Below are 23,857 nucleotides of genomic sequence, written 5' to 3' on the forward strand. Positions count from 1 at the left end.
ACTGCACACACACACTAAACACACGTAATGAAAATAAATGTGCTCTTTTAAGTGGTAACATGTTGCCTGGGAGAGGGGGAACTACAGACTTTTAAACCACAAAGAAACAAAAGTGGGAAGACGTTTGTCAACATTCCCTTTGTTCCTGTTGAATCTTTTGCCACTTAAAGCTACTATTTTCCTACAACAAACAACTCCATTTGCTGGGCATAGTGGTGCAAGTCTTTAGCCCTAGCACTCAGAGCCAGAGGAGGCTGATTTCTGTAAGTTCAGGGCCCAGCCTGATCTACACAGCAAGTTCTAGACCAGCCAAGGCTGGTCTAGTGAGACTCTGTCTTAAAATTTGAACATCTTTAATTTAAGGCCAGTGAGATGAGATGGCTCAGCTGGCAAAGAAAGGAACTTGTAGTCAAACCTGACAACCTGTGTTCAATACATGGAACACAAATGTTGGAAGAAGAGAACTGACTCTCGGGCTGTCCTATGACCTCCCAAGCTGTGGCACTCACATGGACACGAAGACACATATATACAAGTATAAATGTAAATCATATTAGTCAATTACATATTTATTACACAAATATTGTAGACCTTTCATTCTGAAAGGGTGTGGGGGGGGGTGTATGTGTGTTTGTGTGTGTGTGGGTATGTGTGTGTGTGTGTGTGTGTGTGTGTGTGTGTGTGTGTGTGTGTGTGTGTGTGGTGTGGGGGTGTGGGGGTGTGGGGGTGTGTGGTTTTGAGACAGGTTCTCCCTGCGTAGCTGTTGTGTGACAATTTCCTCCAGAACAGAACCTTCTGTGTGAGTGCGAAGCTTAAGACATGGATGTCCCTAGAGAAAAGCTTCATAAGCTCAAGAGGCTTCAGGAAGTCCCTAAAACTGAAGACTGAGAAACACTCTCAGATAAGCCACGCTGACTAGAGGAGACTCAGGCCAACTGAGCCGTGGTGTCTCCAACCTGTTGAACTGCCTCCATGCTGTGCAGAGTGCCAGGTTCCCAGCTTTCATGAGTCATCACCCATGCCGGGTTGGGCTCTGGTGATGCAGCTGTCTTTGAAATAACTTATGCTCTTGTAAGTAACCTCTCACTTGTATTCCTGATAATTAACACCCGTAAAACTCACTGGTTCACCAAGTTGGACTCTGGTAGTATCCTTATGGGTCTGTCGCCAGCAGCTTATCTGGGGCAAGTAGACATGTATTCACATCGCTCCAGAAAAAATGTTGAACATCAATAGTCCAAGCTAGCCTTGAACTCGAGATCCTCCTGCCTCAGCTTCTTAAGGGCAAGGATTAGACACATAAATTACTATGCCCAGCTAGAGCTTCTATATTTCTTTCTTTCTTTCTTTTTAGAAACAGGGTTTCTAAATGCAGCCTCAGCTATCCTGAGAGCAACTATTCTTAAATGAGTCCCTTTTTAGGAACCAACCAAATGGAATTATAGTACAACAGAAAGCTCCATTTGAGAGCTGGGAATAGGGAGTGTTCAGTGGATAAATGTTTGCCCACAAGCGTGAGGGATTGAGTTTGGATCCTCAAAACCCATGTAAAAAATGGGCAGGCCTAGCAGCCAGCACTCAAAATCATAGACAAGGGATTTCAGAAGCAAGCTGATTAGACAGACGAGCCAAAATCAGCAAGAGACCTTGCCTCAATAAATAAAGAGCAACTGAGGAAGACAAACACATGTGCCTAAATAAGACACATGTGCAAACACACATGCATGCCAAACATGTATATGCAAAAAAAAAAAAAAAAAAAGAAAGGAAGGGAGGGAGGTAAGGAAGGAAGGACAGAAGGAGGGAGGAAGGAAGGGAAGAAGAAAGGGAGGAAGGAAGGAAGAAAAAAGAAAGGAAGGAAGGACATTAGCTTTCATTTTAAAAGTGTATCCAATGGCTGGGTGTAGCTCAGTGGTGGGGCATCTGTGTGTGGCCCCAACGTGGTGGCCAGCAACAACAGAAAAGCACCTAATACAACAGATTGAAAAAGAGCAAGATAAGATGCTCACTCTTTTGTCGGGGTGGGAGCCAAGGACTTTTCAGCTTTCTTTTCTTGTTCCACTGAAGAACTGTTAAGTACAAATAAAAGAATATTTTTAATAAATTGATATTTTATCAATTCTATCTACAGCAAGAAGAAAATTCCCTTAGCTTCCATTTTTAATGCAATGTACTATAACACTTCATTACTAATGTTCAGCAGTCACTTTTTCACTTATGCCTAGGCAATGAGCTCAGTGAAGGCCGAGAATGAACTTGATTCCCAACACATACCCCAACCTAAATAAATAAATCAATAGAGTATTTTCCAGTCAAAAACTCATCAATTACCAATATCTGCTGGGCCCTGGATTAGAAATGTTTCTCCCCTCTAACTCCTTAGTGAAAAGAGACTCTCAGTCCTGGGAAATGAAGGAGTCTATGTGACTCATCTCCAGCAGCTGGTTGTCAAACTCAAACTTGGGTTTCTGGCCCTTCCTTCAGCAAGGCCAACAAAGACCGGGTGACAGCAAAAGAAGTTCACACGGAAGAATGCTAATTCCACACCCTACACCACCAAAACCACAAGGAGCAGATTTCTAAGATTTCTGCTTCTACCTCAGGCTAACTTTAAGCTTGTTCATGAAGGACTTGTTACTCAAATTGCATCATTACTAATGAAATAGGGCATAAAAACTATACCTTCCTTTATATCACATCGTAGTGTGTAAGAAATAGAATCCCAATAATTAAAACAATAAAAGAGCCCCTCTTAATCTTGGAGATAAAGGAAGGACATCATTTTCATCCCAGAAAGTAGTCACTTGATAGACCATGGATGTGATTACCGCACATCGGAAGAACATCAGCTTAGACCTGAGCAGCAGAGGAGAAAAATGTGTCTATCCTCATTTTGCTAGAAATTTATCTTACCAACGAGTTTCTGAAAAACAAGAAACTGTACTCTAAAAGTGCCCTATCACTACATACCCAATGAAATAAAAGCATAGATAAATTTACTTACGTCATTGGATTGTTATCTGGTAAGTAATATATGAAGTCTCTCATAGTCATTTTTGAACGATCTAGTGGCCTCTGGCTTTCATTTGTGGCAAATTTGTTTTTCCATTGTTTCTATATACAGAGATTTTATAAACAGAACAATTTCAGACACACTAAACTCAAATATATAACCCACTTATTTAAAGTGCTTTAATATTATAATTATGACTAATTTTAAGAAATCATTTACAACCTGAATATTGTATTACACAATACCCTTAGTAGCTTCTTTAAAACTAGAATTAGAGATTCTATTATAGATGTTTTATTATGATGTAATTTGACTTGTGTGCATGCACACATGTGTGGGCATGTGTATGTGTGTGTGTCTGTGCATTGCCCCATGGAGCCCAGAAAACGGCACTGAGTGTCGCCCTCTATTAGTCTCTACTTATTCTTTTGAGGCAAGGGCTTGCATCTTGGCTCGAGTGGAAGCCAGCAACACCCAATTATCCTGGCCCCTCTCAGAGCTGAGATTACAGCCATGTGTGGGATGCCCAACCTGTTACGTAGCTTCGGGGATCCAGACTCCAGGACTCAAGGTTGTAAAGCAAGCACTCTTAACCAGTGAACCTCCTCTCCACTCCCTTATCTTAACTAAAGATACTTTAATCTGGGCTTCACAACAAGAGTCAAGAAAGACAAGCACTCTGAAGATGGTTAAGATATACCTAAGAGGGCACAGATATGGGTTTCTCAAAGATGAGTCACCCCTTAATAGTTTTTTTAAATCCAGCCGGGTGGTGGTGGCACACTCCTTTAATCCCAGCACTTGGGAGGTAGAGGCAGGCGGAACTCTGAGTTCAAGGCCAGCCTGGTCTATAGAGTTAGTTCCAGGACAGGCTCCAAAGATACAGAGAAACCCTATCTTGAAAAACCAAAAAAAGAAAAAAAGAAAAAAAAATAGTTCTTAAAATCCAAGAAACTGACACTAGATTAAAAATCTCAGTGTACAAAATTCTGCTTGTCAGAGCTAGGAATGTAGCTCAGTGTTAAAGCACCTGCCTCTTATGTATGAGGTCCTGAGTTCAATCCCCAACACTACCAAAACGAGATATTCTATAATTAGCTAAAATGGCTGATATTTGCTGCATGCTGTTTTCTAAACATTAAAACACATTAGTTCAAATGCTTTAAGAATAATTCTTCAAAGCCCTCCAGTGAGGCATTGGTATCATTATTGGTAATATTTTAGAGATAAGGAAAGACAGAGATACAAGAAGACTAAGCCACCCAACATCACACTGCTAGTAAGGGATGACGCCTAAGTTTCTAACTCCAAAGCCAGCTTTACTACTGCTCCATGTATATTGTCATCAATTAAAAGGGACACACATTCTATTGTATGTATTCCGTAAGGTGTTTTTTTTTTTTTTAGATTTATTTATTAAGTATACAATGTTCTGCCTGCATGTACACCTGCATGCCAGAAGAGGGCACCAGATCTCATTATGGATGGTTATGAGCCACCATGTGGTTGCTGGGAATTGAACTCAGGACCTCTGGAAGAACAGCCAGTGCTCTTAACCTCCGAGCCATCTCTCCAGCCCCTCCGTAAGGTTTTTGCCATAGTTCAATTTAAAACATTACCAGTTCACATTGCTCGATTATACTTATTTTAATTCAATTAAATATTCCATATCACTTAAGACATTTTTATGGATGGCCGGGCGGTGGTGGCGCACGCCTTTAATCCCAGCACTCGGGAGGCAGAGCCAGGCAGATCTCTGTGAGTTCGAGGCCAGCCTGGGCTACCAAGTGAGTCCCAGGAAAGGCGCAAAGCTACACAGAGAAACCCTGTCTCGAAAAACCAAAAAAAAAAAGACATTTTTATGGAAACTATTTTCATATGATTATCTACATGTTCATATTAAAAAAAACTTTTTTGCTGTCACTCAAACTAGTGGAAAAATATAAATGAATATAATAACAATTTTAAAATGACTATCAAGACAAACGTGATGATACAAGATTCGGGTGGCTGGGTGAGTAGGATATCCTGGTATAGTGAGTCACACAGTGACCTAAAGAACAAGACCCTGTCTCACCCCTACCCACTACAAAAAAAAAAAAAAAAAAAAAAAAGAATGAATAAATAGTAATAATAATAAAGTCTGTCAGTTGAAAAAAAAAGTAAATTCGCAAGGTTTACTTTGTACTACAAAAGACTCACGACAGTTCACGAGTCATTATCTGGTATTATTCCCCCATCAATTTCAGCACATGCTGCTGCTTCCTCTAAAGGTAGCCTGTTATACTAACCTAAATACAGAAATCTAGCAGGCAACATCTCAGTTTTGAATTTGCTCACTTACCTTCTCTTTTCTCAATTCTTCTTTCAGCATTTCTCTCAGTTTCCGGGCTTTATATATTCGGTATCTGTCTGAACACGGCTGTTTCTCTTTCGCTGGAGCAGGCTCTGGCTGGGGAGCATCGTGAGGAACTGTAGGTGAGGGAAGACACTGTGAAGGAACACTGACAGCAGGCTTAACAGGACCAGAAGAGCTAGACACTCGCTTTCTTCTCTGAGAAACAGTAGGGCACGGTTTGCTGGACTCTTCATTATTTTCATCTCCAGTCTTTGCATCACTACTGAAATTGAAAAAACAAAACATAGGATATCATGAATCTTCCTTTTATTTATTTGTTTGTTTGTTTGTTTATTTACTTTTATTTTATGTGCATTGGTATTTTGCCTGCAGGTAAGTCTGTGTAGAGTGTCAGATCTTGGAGTTACAGACAGTTGTTCTTTGCCATGTAGGTGCTGGGATTTGAACCTGTGGGAGAGCAGTCAGTGCCCTTAACTGCTAAGCCATCTTTCCAGCCCATGAATCTTTTTTATGTGCCAGCTTTAAAACAGTAAAGTCTCATTAAACATGAAAACAAACAGAAAACCACGACTGACTTTTCAGATTTATGTTGATTACAACTTTCTTAGCTGGATGTGGTCTTCGTCTTAGCTCAGACTCTATTCCTAGCAGTAGGGAAGCTGAGGGAGACAGACTGCTGAGCGTCTGAAGCCTGTCTGGATTACACAGTGAGTTCCAATCAGCTTGAGCTTCCTACCAGGTAAGGCTGTCACAAAACCAAGTGGGACTAGTGAGCCGGTTAAGTGTACTACTACTCCTCCAGAGGACCAGAATCAGTTCCCAGCACTGACATCAGGACCTCACCAACACCTGCAACTCTAGCTCCCAAGATCTGACACTTCTGTCCTCCATGGACACCTGCACACATGTGGGATTCACTCATACACACACACACACACACACACACACACACACACACACACACACACACACACTCTCTCTCTCTCTCTCTCTTTAAAAAACAAAACCTAAACGAAATATTAGTTTTTGGTGTATGTACATTCTAAGGCAGGCTGTTTAAGGTAATCTTTTCCAAACTTGAGTCCCTAAGCACAACAGAAAACACTAATAATATGCTGAGTACAAGAAATAGCAACAATAACGAAGTCACAGAACAAGGCTTACTTAGCCAGTTTTAATAACTACATAGCTGAGAGGCTTGGACATTTTTGTTGTTGTTTTGCTCCATGTCTGAAATCCCAATACTCGGAAGGATTAGAAGTTTAAGATCATCCCCAGCAACATACTGAGTTTGAGGCTAGCTTAGGCTACATGAGACCCTAGTTCAAAAAAAAAAAGATCTAGTCATATTGGCTGTGGCACAGATTAGATACAAGTCACTCAGAAATGGGGCTGAATAGCTGTGTAGTGGTGGCGCACACCTTTAATCCTAGCACTCGGGAGGCAGAGGCAGGCAGATTGTTTCTGAGTTTGAGGCCAGCCTAGTCTACAAAGCGAGTTCCAGGACAGCCAAAGCTACACAGAGAAACCCTGTCTAAAAAAACAAAAACAGAAGGAAATGGGGCTGGAGTCATAACTCAAGATTAAGAGCACTGGCTGCTCCTCCAGAGAACCTGGGTTTAATTCCCAAAACCCAGATGTGGCTCACAACTGTCTGCAACTCCAGTTCCAGGGGATCTGATACTGTCTTCTAGTTTCCATGGGCATCAGGCATGCATGTGGTGCACAGACATACATGAAGGCAGAACACCCATATACATAAAAATTTTTAAAAAGAAAAAGCCAGACATAATGGCATACACCTTTAGACACATCACTAGGCAGGCAGATCTCTGAGTTCAAGCCCAGCCTGCTCTACAGAGAGTTCCAGGACAGCCAGGGGCACACAGAGAAACCCTGTCTAAAAAAACAAAAAAAGGAAAGGAAACCAGGGATGTAGCTCTAAAATAGCATTAACATCTATTTCTAATATAGTATAGCATGGTTGAATAACTATGGTTGACAATTTTTTTTTCACAAAATAGTTATAGAAAAGATCTGGAATGTTCTCAACACAAGGAAACAATAAACTTTTAAGGTGATATACCATACCATGATACAATCTAAATACTGAAATAACACAATGTACTCTATAAATAAGTACTATTACTTTGTATCAGTTAAAATTTTAATGTTAAAAAGGGAGTATAGGAGCTAGAGAGATGGCTCATCCGTTAAGAGCATTGGCTGCAATTCCAGAGGTCCCTGGTTCAATTCCCAGCATCTACATAGCAGCTCACAACTGTATGTAAGTCCAGTTCCAGGAGATGTGATGCCCTCACATGGACATACATACATACATACAGGCAAAACACCAATGCACATATATGATAGATAGAGACAGAGACAGAGAGACAGAGAGAGAGAGAGAGAAAGAGAGAGAGAAATTTTAAAAGGGGGAAAAGGGGATGATATAAATCGAGATTTTAAAGGTCTTTTATCATATTTTATCGTTAGTTCTATATAAAAATTGAAGCTACCTTAACCTATGGAATAATCTCTCCAAAAAGACTTTTAATTTAAACTCTTTTCTTAGAGCTGAAGATAGATAAAAGTCAATGGCAGATTGTTTGTCTAACATGCACAAAGCTCCGGGGTTCAGTCCCTAGTATTCGCTACCCAAAACTGTGGCCCTTAAAACAATATAACATATCAACCATTAACATTTTATATGTTAAATGCATATTCTGTTGGTTTCTACAACTAGCAAAAACCCAGAACAAAATGATCTTATCAAATAAGGAAAAGGGACTTGGGATGTGGCCAAGCCTGGTCAGCATGCAGAGGCCTGGCTTCCATCCCCAGCACCACATAAACCAGGCATAATGGCACACATCTGTCATCTCAGCATTCAGAAGGTAAAGCAGGGGGATTAGAAATTTAAGGGCATCTTCTCATGCACAGTGAGTTCTAGGTCAACCTGAGCTACATGAAATTCTGTCTTAAAGAAAAAAGAAAAGAAAATTGCTGGGCATGGTGACACATGCTTTTAATCCCAGCACTCAGGAGACAGGCAGTTGGATCTCTTTGTTCCAGGCAAGTCAAAGCTACATAGTGCAATCCTATCTCCAAAAACAAACAAACAAACAAACAAAAAACCCACAAAATAAACAAACAAAACAAGTTTACATGTGTGTATGTGTAAATAATCTAGTCTCAGGACTATGGCCTAAGGGCAATTTATAAAATATCAATCAGCATGCATTCCTACATAGTTAGCAAAAATCTCTGAACTCTTTTGAGCAGTGACCAATATTGGTATTTTCATTTCTACGTAGAAATGAAATTCTACATAGAAATTTCCAAATAGATTCAAGTAAGAAACTTGGAAATTATGGAGAACCTTGAAGTATCAAAACAACACACAGCACCAACTCAGATCAGAAGAAATGTTGCTACGCAAACATAATTTGTACCATCTCCCTGTCACTTGATGTTGTTAGCAGTTTACAGGCTTCTTCCTCTTCATATTATAAAAACTGCAATCACCGTATTAATCTGTCACATCTTTAATCTGTACTATCATCTTTCCTTGTTTGTTTTGTTTTTTGAGACAGCATCTCACTATGTAGCCCTGACTGTTCTAGAACTCACTATGTAGACCCGGCTGGCCTCGAACTCACAGAGATCCACCTGCCTCTGCCTCTCTATTGCTAGGACACTACACCTGGTTCTCGTCACCTTTTTTTGAAACCAGTAAATTTTGGGGAACTACTCTCCCATGTCATGTGGAAAACAGTTTATTATATATCTGATCTTACAATATTGCCCCAAAGGAGGTACTATTAACTACATCTAACAGAGGAATAAGTTATCCCTGAGGACAGCCTACATTGAGTTGTTAAACTAAGTAGAAGAGTCCTAAATTTAAAGGTGGCATTTAATTCGGGAAACATAGTAACTATAAAGGAGTACACACTCAAACCAAAATAAGCAATGAGTCTCTTCCCTTTTGACAAATGCTGCAGGCGTGGCTCAGTGGCAGGGAGCTTGCCTAACACGCATGAGGCGCTGGGTTCGACAGCATCACCGCGTGGAGGGAGAAAAAAAATTCAAGCAACAGTGGTGCTCTCCTTTTTAAAAGTAAATATTCACAAAATGAAAATCCCAAACTGCTTTCCATGTAAAGTACTCCAGGACAATTAATTAAGTATCCAAGTGATAGTGTGCCCTATTCTCCACTTCAGAATTGTTGAAACCTGGATTCCCATCCCTGTAAAAAAATAAAAAATGGTCTCATCGAGAATGGTGACAGAATAAGTAATCGCACCCTCCGATCAGGGAATTAAACTGCAGCCAGGAGTGGTTTCATCCAGCTCAAATCAAAGGCTTGCTGCACACCACAGTTCGGCTTCATACTCGTTCTGCAAGACCTTACCTGCCCCCGGGAGCCTTTTCCTGGCGCTCCGCTCCCCCGGAATCCACCGCAGGCACATCTGGGGGCGCCGCTGGCTTCGGAGCGGACTCGGTGGCAGGCTCGGGAGGCTTGGGAGCCTCCGGTCCACGATGGAGATGGGGAGCGGCGGAGCCCCTGGCGCCTACCCCAGGCCTGACATTCGGCTTCACGCTAAGGCGTGCCCTGCGGAACATGGCGGAGCCAGGGGGCCGGGAGCGGCGGCTCCACAGCCGCGCTCAGCCCAGAGCCCCGGCCGCTGCCCTCGTCCTCCCACACAGTCACAGTCACCAGCCCAGCGCTGGCTACCGCAATTTCGCGGCCCCTCCGCCTCCTCCGCTCTCCGGCCACCGCCTTCTCTTCATGACCCTGCCACACTGATAGCTAAGTTTCTCCTCCCCGCGTCCCGGCTGGCAAAAAGGCGCCGGAAACCATAACGTAATCACACGGCGCCGCCGACTGACGTCACACTGCGGCGCCGGGAACCATAGCAACTGCAACGCTCCGCAGCTTCGGTTACCTGTGAAGCAGAGATTTTTGACTCAAAGGTAGTCAGTCTTTCTTCTGTATGACCGCGGGAGTTGCTGAAAAGGGAGCGCGGAAGCAGCTTGATCCTCCGGCTCAAACTTGTAATGCCCCCCTTCCCCGCGCGCGGTGCTGGAGTTTGAACCCAGGACCGCTAGATGCTCCGCACGCACGGTACTTCACCACGAAACTTCACCCCCAGCCCACTTAACTGAATCTTTTATGGACTATTAAGGAATTCTCGAAAAGAGTCAAAGTGTGCAAGGATGCAGACTGGTGGTGCATGCCTACTATCCCAGCGCTGGGAGACTGATCAGAGTTGTTACACTGGCATTGGGGAAACCTTTCCCTGGAGCAGGGCTATAAGCTGCTATGCTTACAGTGGCTTTGTGGTATTCCTTGGCTCCTACCGCCAGGATCCCTTTGTGTCCAAGCCCCAACGCTTACAGGAAGGTCACGACAAGTTCCAGACCATCCTGGACTATCTAACAAGACCTTAACTCAAAAAGACAGTAAGACAAAACAAAAATGAAATAGTGGGGTTGGGATTTAGCTCAATGGTAGAGTGCTTTCCTAGCAAGCGCAAGGCCCTGGGTTCAGTCCTCAGCTCGAGAGAGAGAGAGAGAGAGAGAGAGAGAGAGAGAGAGAGAGAGAGAGAGAGAGAGAGAGAGAGAGAGAGAAGAAATAGTATGAGAGCACTGTCTTACCACCAGTGCATCCCCAGAGTACAAAAACTGTTTGTTTTAGATTTTTGAGACAGTCTCTTATAGCCAAGACTGGCCTTCAATTCTTGGTCTTCCTGCCTCCATGTGTTGAGTATTGAGATTACAGGAAGTTTATGAATATGGAGGGGGTGTGCTATGTGTGGGTGCCTAGGGAAGTCAGAGCATTACATGTGTTTCTTAGACTCCTGATGTGGCTGCTGAGAACCAAACTAGGGCCCACAGAAAGAACAGGAAATGATCTTAACCTTTGAGCCACTGCTTTAACTCCCCACCTCTGCCGAGAACTTTTAAATTGAGCAAAACAATTTGAAATTCTTGTGTGAAGAAATTGCAAATGGCAACCTATTGAAAGAGAAGCTATGAAACACTTCATAGGAAGGCATTCACTGTATGTGCATTTGTACACTTTAATGTAAACATTGCCTACCAAAAATTATACTCTATATACTTTGCATACTAATCTGCTTAGAGGTAGCAACAGAACAGTAAGACATTCTGTGTTACAGATGAGAAAATACAAAGCAAATGAACAAGATAATTAAGAATATTAAAGGGCTGGAGAGATGGCTCAGAGGTTAAGAGCACCGACTGCTCTTCCAGGGGTCCTAAGTTCAATTCCCAGCAACCACATGATAACTCACAGCCATCTGTAATTAGATCTGGCGCCCTCTTCTGGCCTGCAGGGACACATGCAGACAGAACACTGTGTACATAATAAATTTTTAAAAAGTGGCTTATTAAAACAAAACAAAAACAAAAAAAACTTTGGGCTGGAGAGATGGCTCAGCGGTTAAGAACACTGCTTGTTCTTCCAAAGGTCCTGAGTTCAATTCCCAGCAACGACATGGTGGCTCACAACCATCTGTAATGAGATCTGGTGCCCTCTTCTGGCTTGCAAGGATATGTGCAGACAGAACACTGTATACATAATAAATAAATAAATCTTTAAAAAAAAAAAAAGAATATTAAATGTGGGCTAGAGAAATGGCTCAGAGTTTAAGAGGTCCTGAGTTCAATTCCCAGCAACTACATGGTGGCTCACAACCATCCATAATGAGATCTGTTGCCCTCTTCTGGCATGCAAGCATACATGCAGATAGAATTTTATATGTATGTATGTGTGTATATATATATATATATATATATATATATATATATATGTATATATAATCTTTAAAAAAGAATATTAAATGTAATGAAAGAGATTTCAAGGGTGATATAATAAGAGTCCTGGGGTGCTTGCAGTAAGAAAGTTTTACAAGGCATTTATGATGGGAAGAAAAAATAGGCAGCCCTAAGGTTTACCCTGTAGTAATGAAGCAGTATTGAACCACGGCACAGAAAAGTATAAAACTCTATCTTCTTGAAAGGAAACTTCTTATAGGAACATTCTAGCTGGGTGTGGTAGGAAGTGCCTTGACCCCAGTACTTGAGAAACAGAGGCAGGAAAAAGATAACTTCAAGGTCTTCCTCAGCTGTATATCAAGTTCCAATACAGTCTGGGCTACATGAGACCCTAACACACACACACACACACACACACACACACACACACACACACACACACAGAGAGAGAGAGAGAGAGAGAGAGAGAGAGAGAGAGAGAGAGAGAGAGAGGGGGGGGGGGGGAGCAGAAGGGCAGGAAACCTGAAGGCTGGGAGTGCAGTTCAGTACTGAGTCTATGTAAGGTCTTGGGACAAGTCAGCAGTACTAAAATATATAACGATGTTCAAGAAATTGCAAAATGCTAGGAGAGATGGCATATGCTTGTAATCCCATCAGTCAAGAGGCCAAGACCGGGGAATTGCCTGAGTTTGAGAACAGACTGTTCTGAATAGCCAGTTCCAGGCCAGCTAAGGTTACACATCAAGACTTCAACAATCAATCAATAAATAAATACTTGTGAAAGAATACTGTCCCAAATTTATCTTATGAATCTTGTAGTCACTGCTGGGACATACAGCTGTCCACAGCAAGTTCTTATGCAAGGCCTTTTCAAAATCCTGTGTTCCACCTAAGAACCCAAGATGTTGTCACAACTTTGTAGATAAGGAAATCAAACCAATTTAGATTTAATTTCCTACTAGTAAAAGCATAAAACAAAAATAAAGATTTTTCTTCTTGTTTTTTATAGATGTATTTATTTTTATTTCATATATATGAGAGAGTTTTCTTACATGTACACATGTGTGCCTGGTGCCTTGGGTGGTGAGAAGGTAACATCAGATTCCCTGGTGCTGAAGTTACGGATGATTGTGAGCCACCCTGTGGGTCCTGGACAACAATTGCTCCCCAGTTCCCCCACCCAAGTTAATCTTTACTGACAGCTGTTAGACAAGTCATGCAGTAAGGTGTTATGGTCAGCGGTAGTTTTAAAATTCTACAGTTTGTAGGCTGCAGAGACTGTCAGCAGTGAAGCACTGGCTGCTCTATCACGAGGACCAGAGTTGGCATCCGAATACCCATGTCAGGTGGTTCACAGATGCCTCGAAGTCCAGCTCCAAGGTAGCCAACATCCTCTTTTGGCTTCAAAGGACTCACTCTCTCTCTCTCTCTCTCTCTCTCTCTCTCTCTCTCTCTCTCTCTCTCTCTCTCTCTCTCTCTCTCTCACACACACACACACACACACACACACACACACACACACACATTCTAGTTTGCTCTAGTGTTCTCCCCTCTTTTCTCTGAGACAGGTCAGCATCTCACTGTGTAGCCTTGGCTGTCCTGGAACTAAGCTTGGTACAAAGAGCAGGCTGCCCTGGAACTCAAATTCATCAAGACTGAAACCTGCCTGCCTCTCTTTCTGGAGTGCTGGAACTAAAGGCATGCTCTGGTCCTCTGGCAGAAACTCTCGACATATTCTGTGTACACACTGAACATCCTTGTGACCACAAAACTCAAAAAATATAATTTCAGACACATATTCATTCAAAACGTCCATACATCTAAAAATTTATATATATATATATATATATATATATATATATATATATATATGAGAGAGAGAGTGCCCTATGGCTCCTGAGCCAGGCTGGGCTAGCCCTGTAAGCTCAGGAGGCAGCTGTAAGAGCAGCTTATGTGTGGACAAGATCAAATACACTTAAAACCCCAAACCCACTATTTCCCTGCATGTGTGGTTTTTTGAAACAAGGTTTCTCTGTGTAACAGCTTTGGTTGTCATGGAACTTGCTTTGGAGATCAGGCTGACCTCAAACTCACAGAGATCTGCCTGCCTCTGCCTTCCATGCACTGTGCCACCACTGCCTGGCAGCTTCCTTTTTTTTTTTTTTTTTTTTTTTTTTTTTTTTTTTTTGAGCAATTGAGGAACTCTTCTTACTGTGCAGGCCAAGTTAGCCTCAAACGTGCAGACCTTCAGTCTTCCAAGTGCTAGGATTACAGTACACTCCGCCAAAATGAGTTCCTCCTTTCCTCTCACTATGAATTTTCAGGTGTTGGGATTCAAATCCAGAGCTTTGAAAACTCTAAACAAGTATCTACCACTGCACTATATTTCTGATCCATGATCTCTTAACTCTCTATACAACTGGGCCAGAAAGTCTTTCGTTCTCCTTGAGTACTCAGAAAGGGTTCACTGGTAGAAGGGCACACCTGACCTTAAGCAGTTCTGAGCAGGACAGGGTATGATGTGAGGAGGGTAAGGAGTGTGCAAGGTTCTCTGGGGTTGAAAGAACAACAAATAATAAGTAACATGTTGAGTGCTGCTGTCTTAGGGTTCCTATTGCTGTGAAGACACACCATGACCACGGCAACTCTCCTAAAGGAAAACATTTAATCGGGTGCCTTACAGTTCAGAGGGTTAGTCTATTATCATCATGGTGGGACATGGCAGTGTGCAGGCAGACAAGGCGCTGAGAAGGAGCTGAGAGTTCTACATCTTGATCTGAAGGCAACAGGAAGTGAACTGTGACACTGGGCATAGCTTGAGCATAGGAGACCTCAAAGTGGGATCACAGTGACACACTTCCTCCAAGGCTGTGGAATAACTCTTTTCTACACTATGAGTGTGTATTGCTTTCATTGGTTAATATGAAGCTGACAGGCCGGTAACTGGGCAGGAAGTTAGGTGAGAAAGCCAAACTGAGAATGTTGGGAAAGAGGAGGGTGGAGTTAGGAGTCACCAGCCAGACGCAAAGGAAACAAGACGAGAATGCTGTACTGAGAAAAGGTACCAAGCCACATGGCTAAACATAGATAAGAATTATGGGTTCATTTGAATGTAAGAGCTAGTTAGTAATAAACCTGAGCTACCAGCCAAGCATTTATAATTAAGATGAGGTAATTTGGGAAGCAGCTGCCAGGTATTTTGGAGTTGCTGGCAGGACAGAAACTTCCTTTTACACCGCACCAAGACCACGCCTACTCCAACAAGGCCACACCCCCTAACAGGGCCATTTTCTTTCAAACCACCACAGCTACTGTATGCTGCACTGATCGCGCACTTCTCTCTTAAGTGCACATGTACATGCACACGTGTCTTCATGTGTGCACAAGTGTACATGGAGGTCAAAGGACAACCTTAGCTATCACTCTTCAGGAGCGGTCCATGTTTTTTTAGGCATGGTCTCTCATCAATCAGCCTGGAACTCACCTACTAGGCCAGGATGGCTGGCCACAGTGTTAGCATTCAGAACTGCCCCTTGGGGACCTGCCCAGCGTCCTGACCACATCATTTTACATCAAGTCCCCTTTAAGGAAAAAAACTTCTCCCTTCTTCTTTCTTCCTTTTCTCTCCCTTTCTTGCCATGAGGTAGTGCACACCTCTGCTTTCTTTTTCCCTCTCTTCCCTCCCCCTTTAATAATAAAACTTTCCACGTGCGCTGTCTGCATGATGTGAGTAGCCACGCCTCCCTCTCCCTCTCCCCCGCCCCCGTTTTACAAAACACGGAGGCCTAGGGATCCTTCTGACTCCCCTGCCCAGTGCTGGCATCACTTTTAACATGGAGAGAACTCATATCATTGTCTCTTTACCAGATTCATATTAATCCATTATCGAGGAAGGTAAAATCCCACCCCACCCCCCAATTTATAGGTAAAGGAGATTTATACAAATAAAATAATATGCCCTAGTTGACAAGACTAATTGGTAAAACTGGGCTACTTTTTTCTCTTCCTTCCTTCTTTTTCTTCTCCTCTTCTACTATGGCCACACTTTCAATCCAGTCATTCCATCTCTTAACACTTTGTCCCATTTTCTCTAATTGGTTGACTCTACACGCTAATAATTGTAAAAGTTAAGGTGATATGTACGTTGTGGTGCACCACAGCATCATCTATACTTTTGTGTATATTCAAAATATTCCACAGTAAAAACCCTTTTAAATACCCAGGCAAATTTCGGGTGACCAGACTATCTCGGTTTGTAAAAACGGACTGGGAGGAAAAGTAAGTCTAGGCTCAAGGAAGGGAACCTAGGGGATGGAACTCGGGCTGCCACTCATGCTAGGCAAGCCACACCTCCAACCCTATGTGTTTCCACTCCCTTGTTTCGGCTCTTGGGTAGTTTGGGAAGTCGGTCCGGGGTCTTTCGGTGCCCACCCAACCACCGAGACGAGACGGCGCTTAAAACTCCTCCAGTTCCGCCCATCGGGACGAGGGCAACTCCCGGGATCGCAGCGACTGAACGGGCTTTGGGGTGACGTCCGTCTCTTCGGTCCGGGTGAGGTCGTTTCTGCCAGCTTGAGGGTGGTAGAGGAGCCGACCTTCAGGTCGGCTGCTAGAAACGGAGGAGGAGGGTTCAGTCACCTTCCTGCCCTGTCCGCCGGGGGGTGGGGGGTGCGGACAAAGAACAAGCTGGGGTTCTCGGTAGCAAAGTGAGGCGCCCAGCGTTCTCTGCGTGTCATTAAAACCCCGCGTGGCGCGCGCGGGGACGCCCTCCGCCCCGGGCCCGGCTCTCCCGCCCCCGGGGCCCACCGCGTGCGGGGCCGGGCGGGACGCGGCCCTCCGGTCCGCCAGCCGTCCCCCCCCCCCACCCGCCGCCCCGGGCGCGCACGCGCAGTGGCTCACCGGCCACGCCGCGGCTGTTGTGGGTCGGTGGGCGGGGCGGCTGGCTGCCAGAGCGAGGCGTCGTCGCCGCAACCGAGAGCCGGCGCGGGGCGCAGCCTTCCTCAGCGCCGGGAGGCGGGCGGCTGCCGAGCGTGCGAGCGGCCGGTGTGTTTCTCCAAGTCGCTGTCTTCCGGACTCCGGCCGGCGGTCGGCATGGCCCGTGAGTGTGCGGACCGTTTGAGGGACACGGGGGGGCGGGGGGGACGGGGACGCGGGAGTGGGGTGGGGGAGCGGGAGCTGGCGGACCGGAGGGCGGGGCGCACACACATGCACGCATGCACGCACGCAGGCAGGCACGCACGCAGGCAGGCACGCACGCAGGCAGGCACGCGCGCGCGGGCGCACCGGGGGACGCTGGCTCCCGGCGGGACGGGTCCCCGCCTCGCAGGTGTGGGTGGTCGTGGGGACCGCAGCCACCGAGAGCTTGTGCGAGGGGCCCCGCGGGACCCGGCTGCCGACTTAGAGCCGGCTCCGGAGGTCGGGAAGCCTGCCGAGGAGCCCCGGGTGCCCTCCGGCTCTTTTGTTTGGTCCTCCAAGGGGACGACGGTCCTTGAGCTCAGCCTCTGCTGGCTTGACCCGGCGGTGGGCGGAACTGATTGATCTGAGGGCTGGGGGGGACGATCTGTCCATCTCCACACACAGACCCATCAAAAGCCAGACCTTATCTTGAGTGTGGCGTATGCACACCACCACTGGGATGGCTATTTTTGTTTGTTTGTTTTTTTTTAATATGTATTTGTTTGTTTTTTGAGACAGACTTTCTCTGGGTAACCCTGTCTGTCCTGGAACTCGCTCTGTAGACCAGGCTGGCCTGGAACACAGAGATCTGCCTACCTCGGCCTCCCCACATGCTGGGATTAAAAGCTACAAATCGACACCTGTATTGGTGTGATAATGTACTTAAATTCTAGAGTGTTTCCACTTAAGCTTCCTCCTTGTCCAATCTGGGAATAACTGTGGAATATTCTGCTTTTTTTTTTTTGTATTTTTTTTTATTTTCTATTTTTCTTTAGCTACTGATTCTAAACAAAATACACAATCCACAGCTAGATATTGGGTGGCCCCTCTGAAGCTGTGTGTGCTCAAACTTTGTCTTTATTCAAACCAGCTCAATGGTTTTGTAAATATAAAAATGTGGTTTTTTTGGATATAGATAAAAAATTTAATGCTTCTATTTCATCTGCTCACATAGGTTTTACACTATTCCATGTCTATTCCAATGTGAATACTACTGAATTCTGATCACACCAGTCTCCATTAGGATTGGCCAGATACTCTGATTTCGTACTAATAAAAATAAAACTTGAAGGCTCATAATTAAAGACCCTTTAATTTAGTTATTAATAATTTTGAGGATAGGAAAAGAACATGACTGTTTATCATTATAGGTGGAAATCAAAGAGAACTTGCCCGCCAGAAAAATATGAAAAAAACCCAGGAAATTAGCAAAGGAAAAAGAAAAGAGGATAGCTTGACTACCTCTCAGAGAAAGCAGAGGTAAGTACTGCTGAGAGAATTTTCAAGTCAGTGGTAGTTTGACTGCCATGTTTTTAGAATGAATGAAGAACATCCTTAAGCCCTTGCTAGAACAGGGCCTCGTCTACAATAAGGGCTAACACTCTGTATCTGTATAGCCCTAAAACCATGTGTTGACATCATCCTCCCAAACTGTGGATGAAGAAGCCCTGAAGCTGTCATCTGTTTGCAGAGAATCTCTTGTAGCTCCTATAATCTGTAGGAACAAAAACAAACACGGGGTTCTTTTATTTCATGATAGTTACTGTGTGTTTATGGTGTGTACACACTTCAGGTACTTATAAGGGTACACACACGTGTGTGAGTGTGGAGCCCAGAGGCTGGTGTCAAGGATCTTTCCTCCATCACTCTCCACCTTTTATTTTGACAGGGTCTCTCACTAAATATTGAAGCTCACCAATTTGGCTAGACTGACAGGCCAATGAACTTGAGAGTCGTGCCTGTCTAAGCCCTGCCCCTCCAGCACGGAGGGTTTAGACACACCACCATGTTCTGCTTTTTACATGGATTTTGTGGGGGTTCTAAACATGGATCCTAGTGCTTGTGCAGCAGGAACGTTAATGACTGAGACATCCCTCCAGCCCCAATGACAGTTACTAATAAAGCAATAAACTTGCCTTAGGTTTCTGTTATCTCACCTTGGAGTAAAGAATATAGATCAGTAACCCTGAAATGTTCTTTTTATTGGAGAATCTATTCAACTTGTCTCAGAAACAGCATTGTTTGTTTAGTTAATACTCCCTTAAAATGTGCTAGATATCTCTACCCATTATGACCCTAAAAAGTGGAATTTGCACCAATGTGAAGAACAGGAAAGTGAAGTTCTGGTTTTGTTTTGTTTGAGACCCAAAGTCTCATTATAGCCCACACTTGAACTTACCATTCTTCTGCCTCAGCCTTGCAAATTCTGGGAACCAGGCATTAACCAACACGTCTGGCCTGTGGCTCTGAACTTGAGTGACACTACTAAGGTCATGTAACAGATCCCACAGAGCTTGGTTTGAAGAGGAAACAGAACTTTCATTGTTCTTAATTCCACTTAATTCATTCCTCTGTAGTTTTTTCTTCTTTCTCTGTATTGTACTTATAGACGGGTCCTCTTATAGAAGTAGCCACCATTGAATTAAAATCTAATTCTAAATTTAGGTGTTAACAACATAGGAAAGGTCCCTGATTTTGAAATTAGCCAGACCTTGGTATTTGTGTGATTTGGGACATATTATTTAGTCTTGTGCCTGTTTTTTTTGTTTTGTTTTGTTTTGTTTTGTTTTTGGGGGGATGTAATTTTAAATTTAAAAATGATTTACTTTGGTGTTGGTGTTGGTTTTTTGTTGTTGTTGTTTTGTTGTTTTTTTTTAGACACGTTTTCTGTGTAGTTTTGGTGCCTGTCCTGGATCTCGCTGTGTAGACGAGGCTTGCCTGGAACTCACAGAGATCCACCTGACTCTGCCTTCTGAGTGCTGGGATTAAAGGTGTGGGCCACCACCACCCGGCTTATTTTTATTTTGTGTGTATGAGTATTTTACCTGCATGTATGTATGTGTACCACCTGCATGCCTGATGCCCATGGAGTCAGAAGTCATTGGATCCCCTGGAACTGAAGTTACAGGCAGTCATAAGCTACCATGTGGTTCTGGAAACTGAACTTGGGTCCTCTGCAAGAGCAGCCAGTGCTCTTAACTGCTGAGCCATCTTGTCCCCTTTCTGTTTTTTAAATAAGAAACATGGGGATAGTAACTGAAGTTTTTGGACTTAAGCAAAAAAAAATAAAAAAAACAAAAGTGAGTAGGGCTTGGCTCAGCAAAGGTGGCTTTGTTTTGGCTTGATTTCTTTTTCTTTTTGAGACAAGGCCTCACACTGTATCTCAGGCTTGATTGGAAATCAGTACATAACTTAGACTAGCCTAGAACTGGTAGTAATCTTAGCCTCCCATGTAGTGGAATTACAGATGTGAACCACCACACCCAGCTAAGGATGTTGAATAGGTAGCTTTGTAGTATATTTAAAAATATGGAGTACTTCACCTGTGAATGAGGCCCTGGATTTGATGCCTAGTGTCATTAAATATTATTTGTTCTGTTTTGTGGGATTTTTTTTTTTAAAGGAAGAGGATGTATAAGGACTCATCTGTCCCAGGTTAGCCTGGAACTTCCTATGTGGTGGAGTCAGACCCTGAGCTTCTTATCTTCCTGCTTCTACCTCCCAAGAACTTGGGTTATGGGAGTGCACTACCACATTCAGCAACCACTAACTATAAAAAAGGCATTTGAAAATATATGTGTAAGTTTGGGTCCTACTAACTCATGGATCACCTAGCTAAGGTAGTTTGGCCCTAGTTCATAGTTACATGACGTGTAAAGATTCAACCAGGGAGTTGGGGATTTAGCTCAGTGGTAGAGTGCTTGCCTAGCAAGCTCAAGGCCTTGGGTTCTGTCCTCAGCTAAAAAAAAAAAAAAAAAAAAAAAAAAAAAAAAAAAAAAAAAAAAAAATTCAACCAGGGAGATACAAAGGTTAAGAAAATTCTTCAAATACCACAAATTTCTTTAGAGTAAATTTTCAAGATTGATTATTTGATTTTGGGGCTTTAAATAAGCTGGATCATTGTAATTCCAACACTCAGGAAGTGGAGACAAGAGGATCAAGAGTTGAAAGTCTTTTTGACTGTGTATCAGTTTGAAGACCATCTCTGGGCTACATGAAACCCTGTCTCAAAAAAATAAAAACAGAACAAAACAGCAGAGAATTATAACATTTATACTGTAGTCCTAGGTATCTGTTAGTGAATATAGGAGACTTCCTAAATGCACTGAGGCAGTGGCAGGTAGATTTCTATGAGTTTGAGGCCAGCCTGGTCTTCACAGTGAATTCAAGTGCAGTCATGGTTACACAGTGGAACTCTGTCTTCTCCCTCTCCCTTCTCCCCATCAAAATGAAAGAGCTTTGAGATTATTTGCCCAAGGCCATGATAACAGTAGCAAGGTGTTCAAATTCTTTCCAGTCTTTGCTTTTCTATTTGTCTACATCCATGAAAATGGAAAAACATAACTGTTTATGTCTTCTTTTAAGTTGTCTTTTATTGTACCAAAAAGGTTATATATAAAAAACAATGATAGCATAAAACCAGTTTTCCTGTGAAAACTTAATACCTTTTCCTCTATTACAGGGACTCTGAGATCATGCAGCAAAAGCAGAAGATAGCCAATGAGAAGAAATCTATGCAGACAAGAGAAAAATGATGACTGGCTTTGTGGAAAACGTGGGTGCTATTGCCAGTGGGTGCATCATAAGCTCTAAGATCAGAATTTCTCAGAGTGACTAATCATTACATGTGTCATAACTTATCCTTATAAAACTGACTATTTTAAACTTTACTTTTCAGCCTTACTTAATATGATGTTTTAAGACCATTCTTCAAAGAATAAAGTACTGACCATGCATGTGATATACTAGTGAATATTATTTTTATCAATAGAGAACATTTATATTGTTCATTAAATAGGTGATATGTAATTTATTAACTAGGTATTAGTTACATTTGCATTGCTAGCACCACAGTACCTGACAAGGTGTCGTTGAGGGAGGAACAAATTGGCTCACGGTCTCAGAGGACTTAACTCCTTTCATAGAAAGGAGAGCAGAGCAGAGCAGCTCGGGTCATGGTAGGAAGAGCACATAGCAGAGGCTGTTCTCATCCCACCAAGAATCCAGGTCTGGAGAGGAACCTGCTTAGCATTCAAAGTCCTATCCTTAATGACCTCTTTCCTCCATTAGACCTCATCTCCTAAAGGTTCCATAGCCTCCCAAAATAGGCCCACAAGCTGGGGAAGAAGCATTTAACTATGAGCTCTGGGAGATAACTTCAGATGCAAGCAACAATAGGTAATGTGATTCAGGAGTACCAGTACCATCTCTTATATAAATCTAGAATCTTGATCATAGCTGGAAGTTTTCCTGTGTCCCGTCTGGCCAAAAAAAAAAAAAAAAAAAAAGGCGGTCAGGACAAATCTCTCACCCACAGTCCCACAGCCTTTTATAAAATAATCACACAGAGGCTTAATAATTAATTAAAACTGCTTGGCCATTAGCTCAGGCTTACTACAGACTAGCTCTTACACTTAAACTCAGCCCATTTCTGTTAATTATATGTCACCACATTTTTCCATGGCTTTACCTGTGTGCCATTACATGCTGCTCCCTAGACTGGAGATGGGGTTCAGAGGTTAAGAGCACTGGCTGCTCTTCATAAGGACCAGAGTTCAATTCCTAGCACCCAAATGGCAGCTCACAACTGCCTATAGCTCCAGTTTCAAGGGACCTAGCACCATCACATAGACAGACATGTGGACAAAACACCAATGCACACAAAATAATTATTTTTTAAAAATTTAATTTAAAAAAAAAAACTTGTTTTGAAAAGTAAGGCAAATAGCAGTTGAGGAAGACTGGTCCAATCATCCTCTGACCTCTGACCTCCATACACATGCATACTCAAAAACCTGGGACTTGGGGCTGGGTATAGGAGTTTTGCTTTGTTTTAGATAAGGTCTCCTGTATCCCAGACTGATTTTGAACTTGATATTTAGCTGAAGACGTGTTGCACTAATCCCAAATGGTCATAATAAAAACCTGGAGCCAGATATGGGGTAAATGCTGGAGTATCAGAGGAAACAAACCAGGGCCACTTCTTACCTTGCCGACTCCTCAGCCAGAAAGAGAAGATCCTGTCTTCACGAATCCTCAGACTGAATGCCTCTGAGTCCTCAGCTGAAAGGGCCTAATTCCTGTCTCCTCCCGCCTTATATTCCTTTCTCTGCCCAGCCATATCACTTCCTGTCTCAACCTTCCTCGTGCTGGGATTAAAGGAGTGTGACTCCCAAGATGGGTGGTGGTATCGCATGCCTTTAATTCCAGCACTTGAAAGGCAGAGGCAGGCAGGTCTCTGTGAGTTCCAGGACAGGCTCTAAAGCTACACAGAGAAACCCAGTCTTGAAAAGACCCCACCCCCACCCCCCGCAAAAACAGTGTGTGACTTCCAAGTACTGGGATTAAAGGTGTGTGCCACCATTGCCTGACTGTTTATCTTCTAAACTTGATTAATCTTGTGTAGTCCAGGGTGGTTTTGAACTCACAGAGATCCAGATGGATCTCTGCCTCCTGAGTGCTAGGATTAAAGGTGTGTGCCACCATTGCCTGACCTCTGTGGC

The 23,857-nt window shown here is 43.4% G+C and overlaps 3 protein-coding genes across 9 annotated transcripts in view; 1 reads left to right on the forward strand and 2 right to left on the reverse strand.

Moving 5' to 3' along the window:
• Positions 1–10,243, reverse strand: part of Bdp1 (BDP1 general transcription factor IIIB subunit) — a 100,440-nt gene extending 90,197 nt beyond the window's left edge. For 2 of the 5 annotated variants that reach the window (XM_042261693.2, XM_006994411.4), the window contains exons 1-4: positions 9,790–10,243; positions 5,358–5,634; positions 3,005–3,114; positions 2,010–2,069 (exon numbers count right to left, since the gene is read on the reverse strand). In XM_042261693.2, the coding sequence (XP_042117627.1) occupies positions 2,010–2,069; positions 3,005–3,114; positions 5,358–5,634; positions 9,790–10,001 (659 nt within the window). In that variant the 5' untranslated portion in view covers positions 10,002–10,243. The remainder of the gene's footprint in view (positions 1–2,009; positions 2,070–3,004; positions 3,115–5,357; positions 5,635–9,789) is intronic. The other 3 variants (XM_076552123.1, XM_076552122.1, XM_042261692.2) reach the window with 2 other exon arrangements.
• Positions 1–22,095, forward strand: part of Serf1a (small EDRK-rich factor 1A) — a 28,042-nt gene extending 5,947 nt beyond the window's left edge. Inside the window, exons 1-3 of one of the 2 annotated variants that reach the window (XM_006994410.4) lie at positions 17,147–17,277; positions 18,506–18,614; positions 21,817–22,095. In XM_006994410.4, coding sequence (XP_006994472.1) covers positions 17,271–17,277; positions 18,506–18,614; positions 21,817–21,889 — 189 coding nt within the window. In that variant the 5' untranslated portion in view covers positions 17,147–17,270 and the 3' untranslated portion in view covers positions 21,890–22,095. Of the gene's footprint in view, positions 1–17,146; positions 17,278–18,505; positions 18,615–21,816 lie in introns of those variants that run through there. The other variant, XM_076552142.1, reaches the window with a different exon arrangement.
• LOC143268719 (uncharacterized) lies at positions 16,320–17,409 on the reverse strand. 2 transcript variants are annotated; one of them, XM_076552141.1, is made up of 2 exons: positions 17,079–17,409; positions 16,320–16,785 (listed from the first exon to the last, which is right to left on the reverse strand). In XM_076552141.1, exons 1-2 carry the CDS (start codon positions 17,392–17,394, stop codon positions 16,538–16,540), a joined length of 564 nt encoding a protein of 187 aa, XP_076408256.1. In that variant the 5' UTR covers positions 17,395–17,409; the 3' UTR covers positions 16,320–16,537. The 2 variants fall into 2 exon arrangements, with proteins under 2 accessions (XP_076408256.1, XP_076408255.1); XM_076552140.1 differs by having other exon boundaries at positions 16,320–16,788.
• Positions 22,096–23,857: the final 1,762 nt, after the last annotated feature.

This window comes from Peromyscus maniculatus, chromosome 15 (genome assembly GCF_049852395.1).
Source record: "Peromyscus maniculatus bairdii isolate BWxNUB_F1_BW_parent chromosome 15, HU_Pman_BW_mat_3.1, whole genome shotgun sequence".
Lineage (NCBI taxonomy): Eukaryota > Metazoa > Chordata > Mammalia > Rodentia > Cricetidae > Peromyscus > Peromyscus maniculatus.

Coding starts and splice junctions, on each gene's coding strand:
- LOC143268719 (XM_076552140.1), bottom strand. CDS start 17,394: ATGCGTGCATGTGTGTGCGCCCCGCCCTCCGGTCCGCCAGCTCCCGCT. Junction 16,789..17,078: donor CAACAGCCGCGGCGTGGCCG/GTGAGCCACTGC, acceptor CTCCGTTTCTAG/CAGCCGACCTGAAGGTCGGC.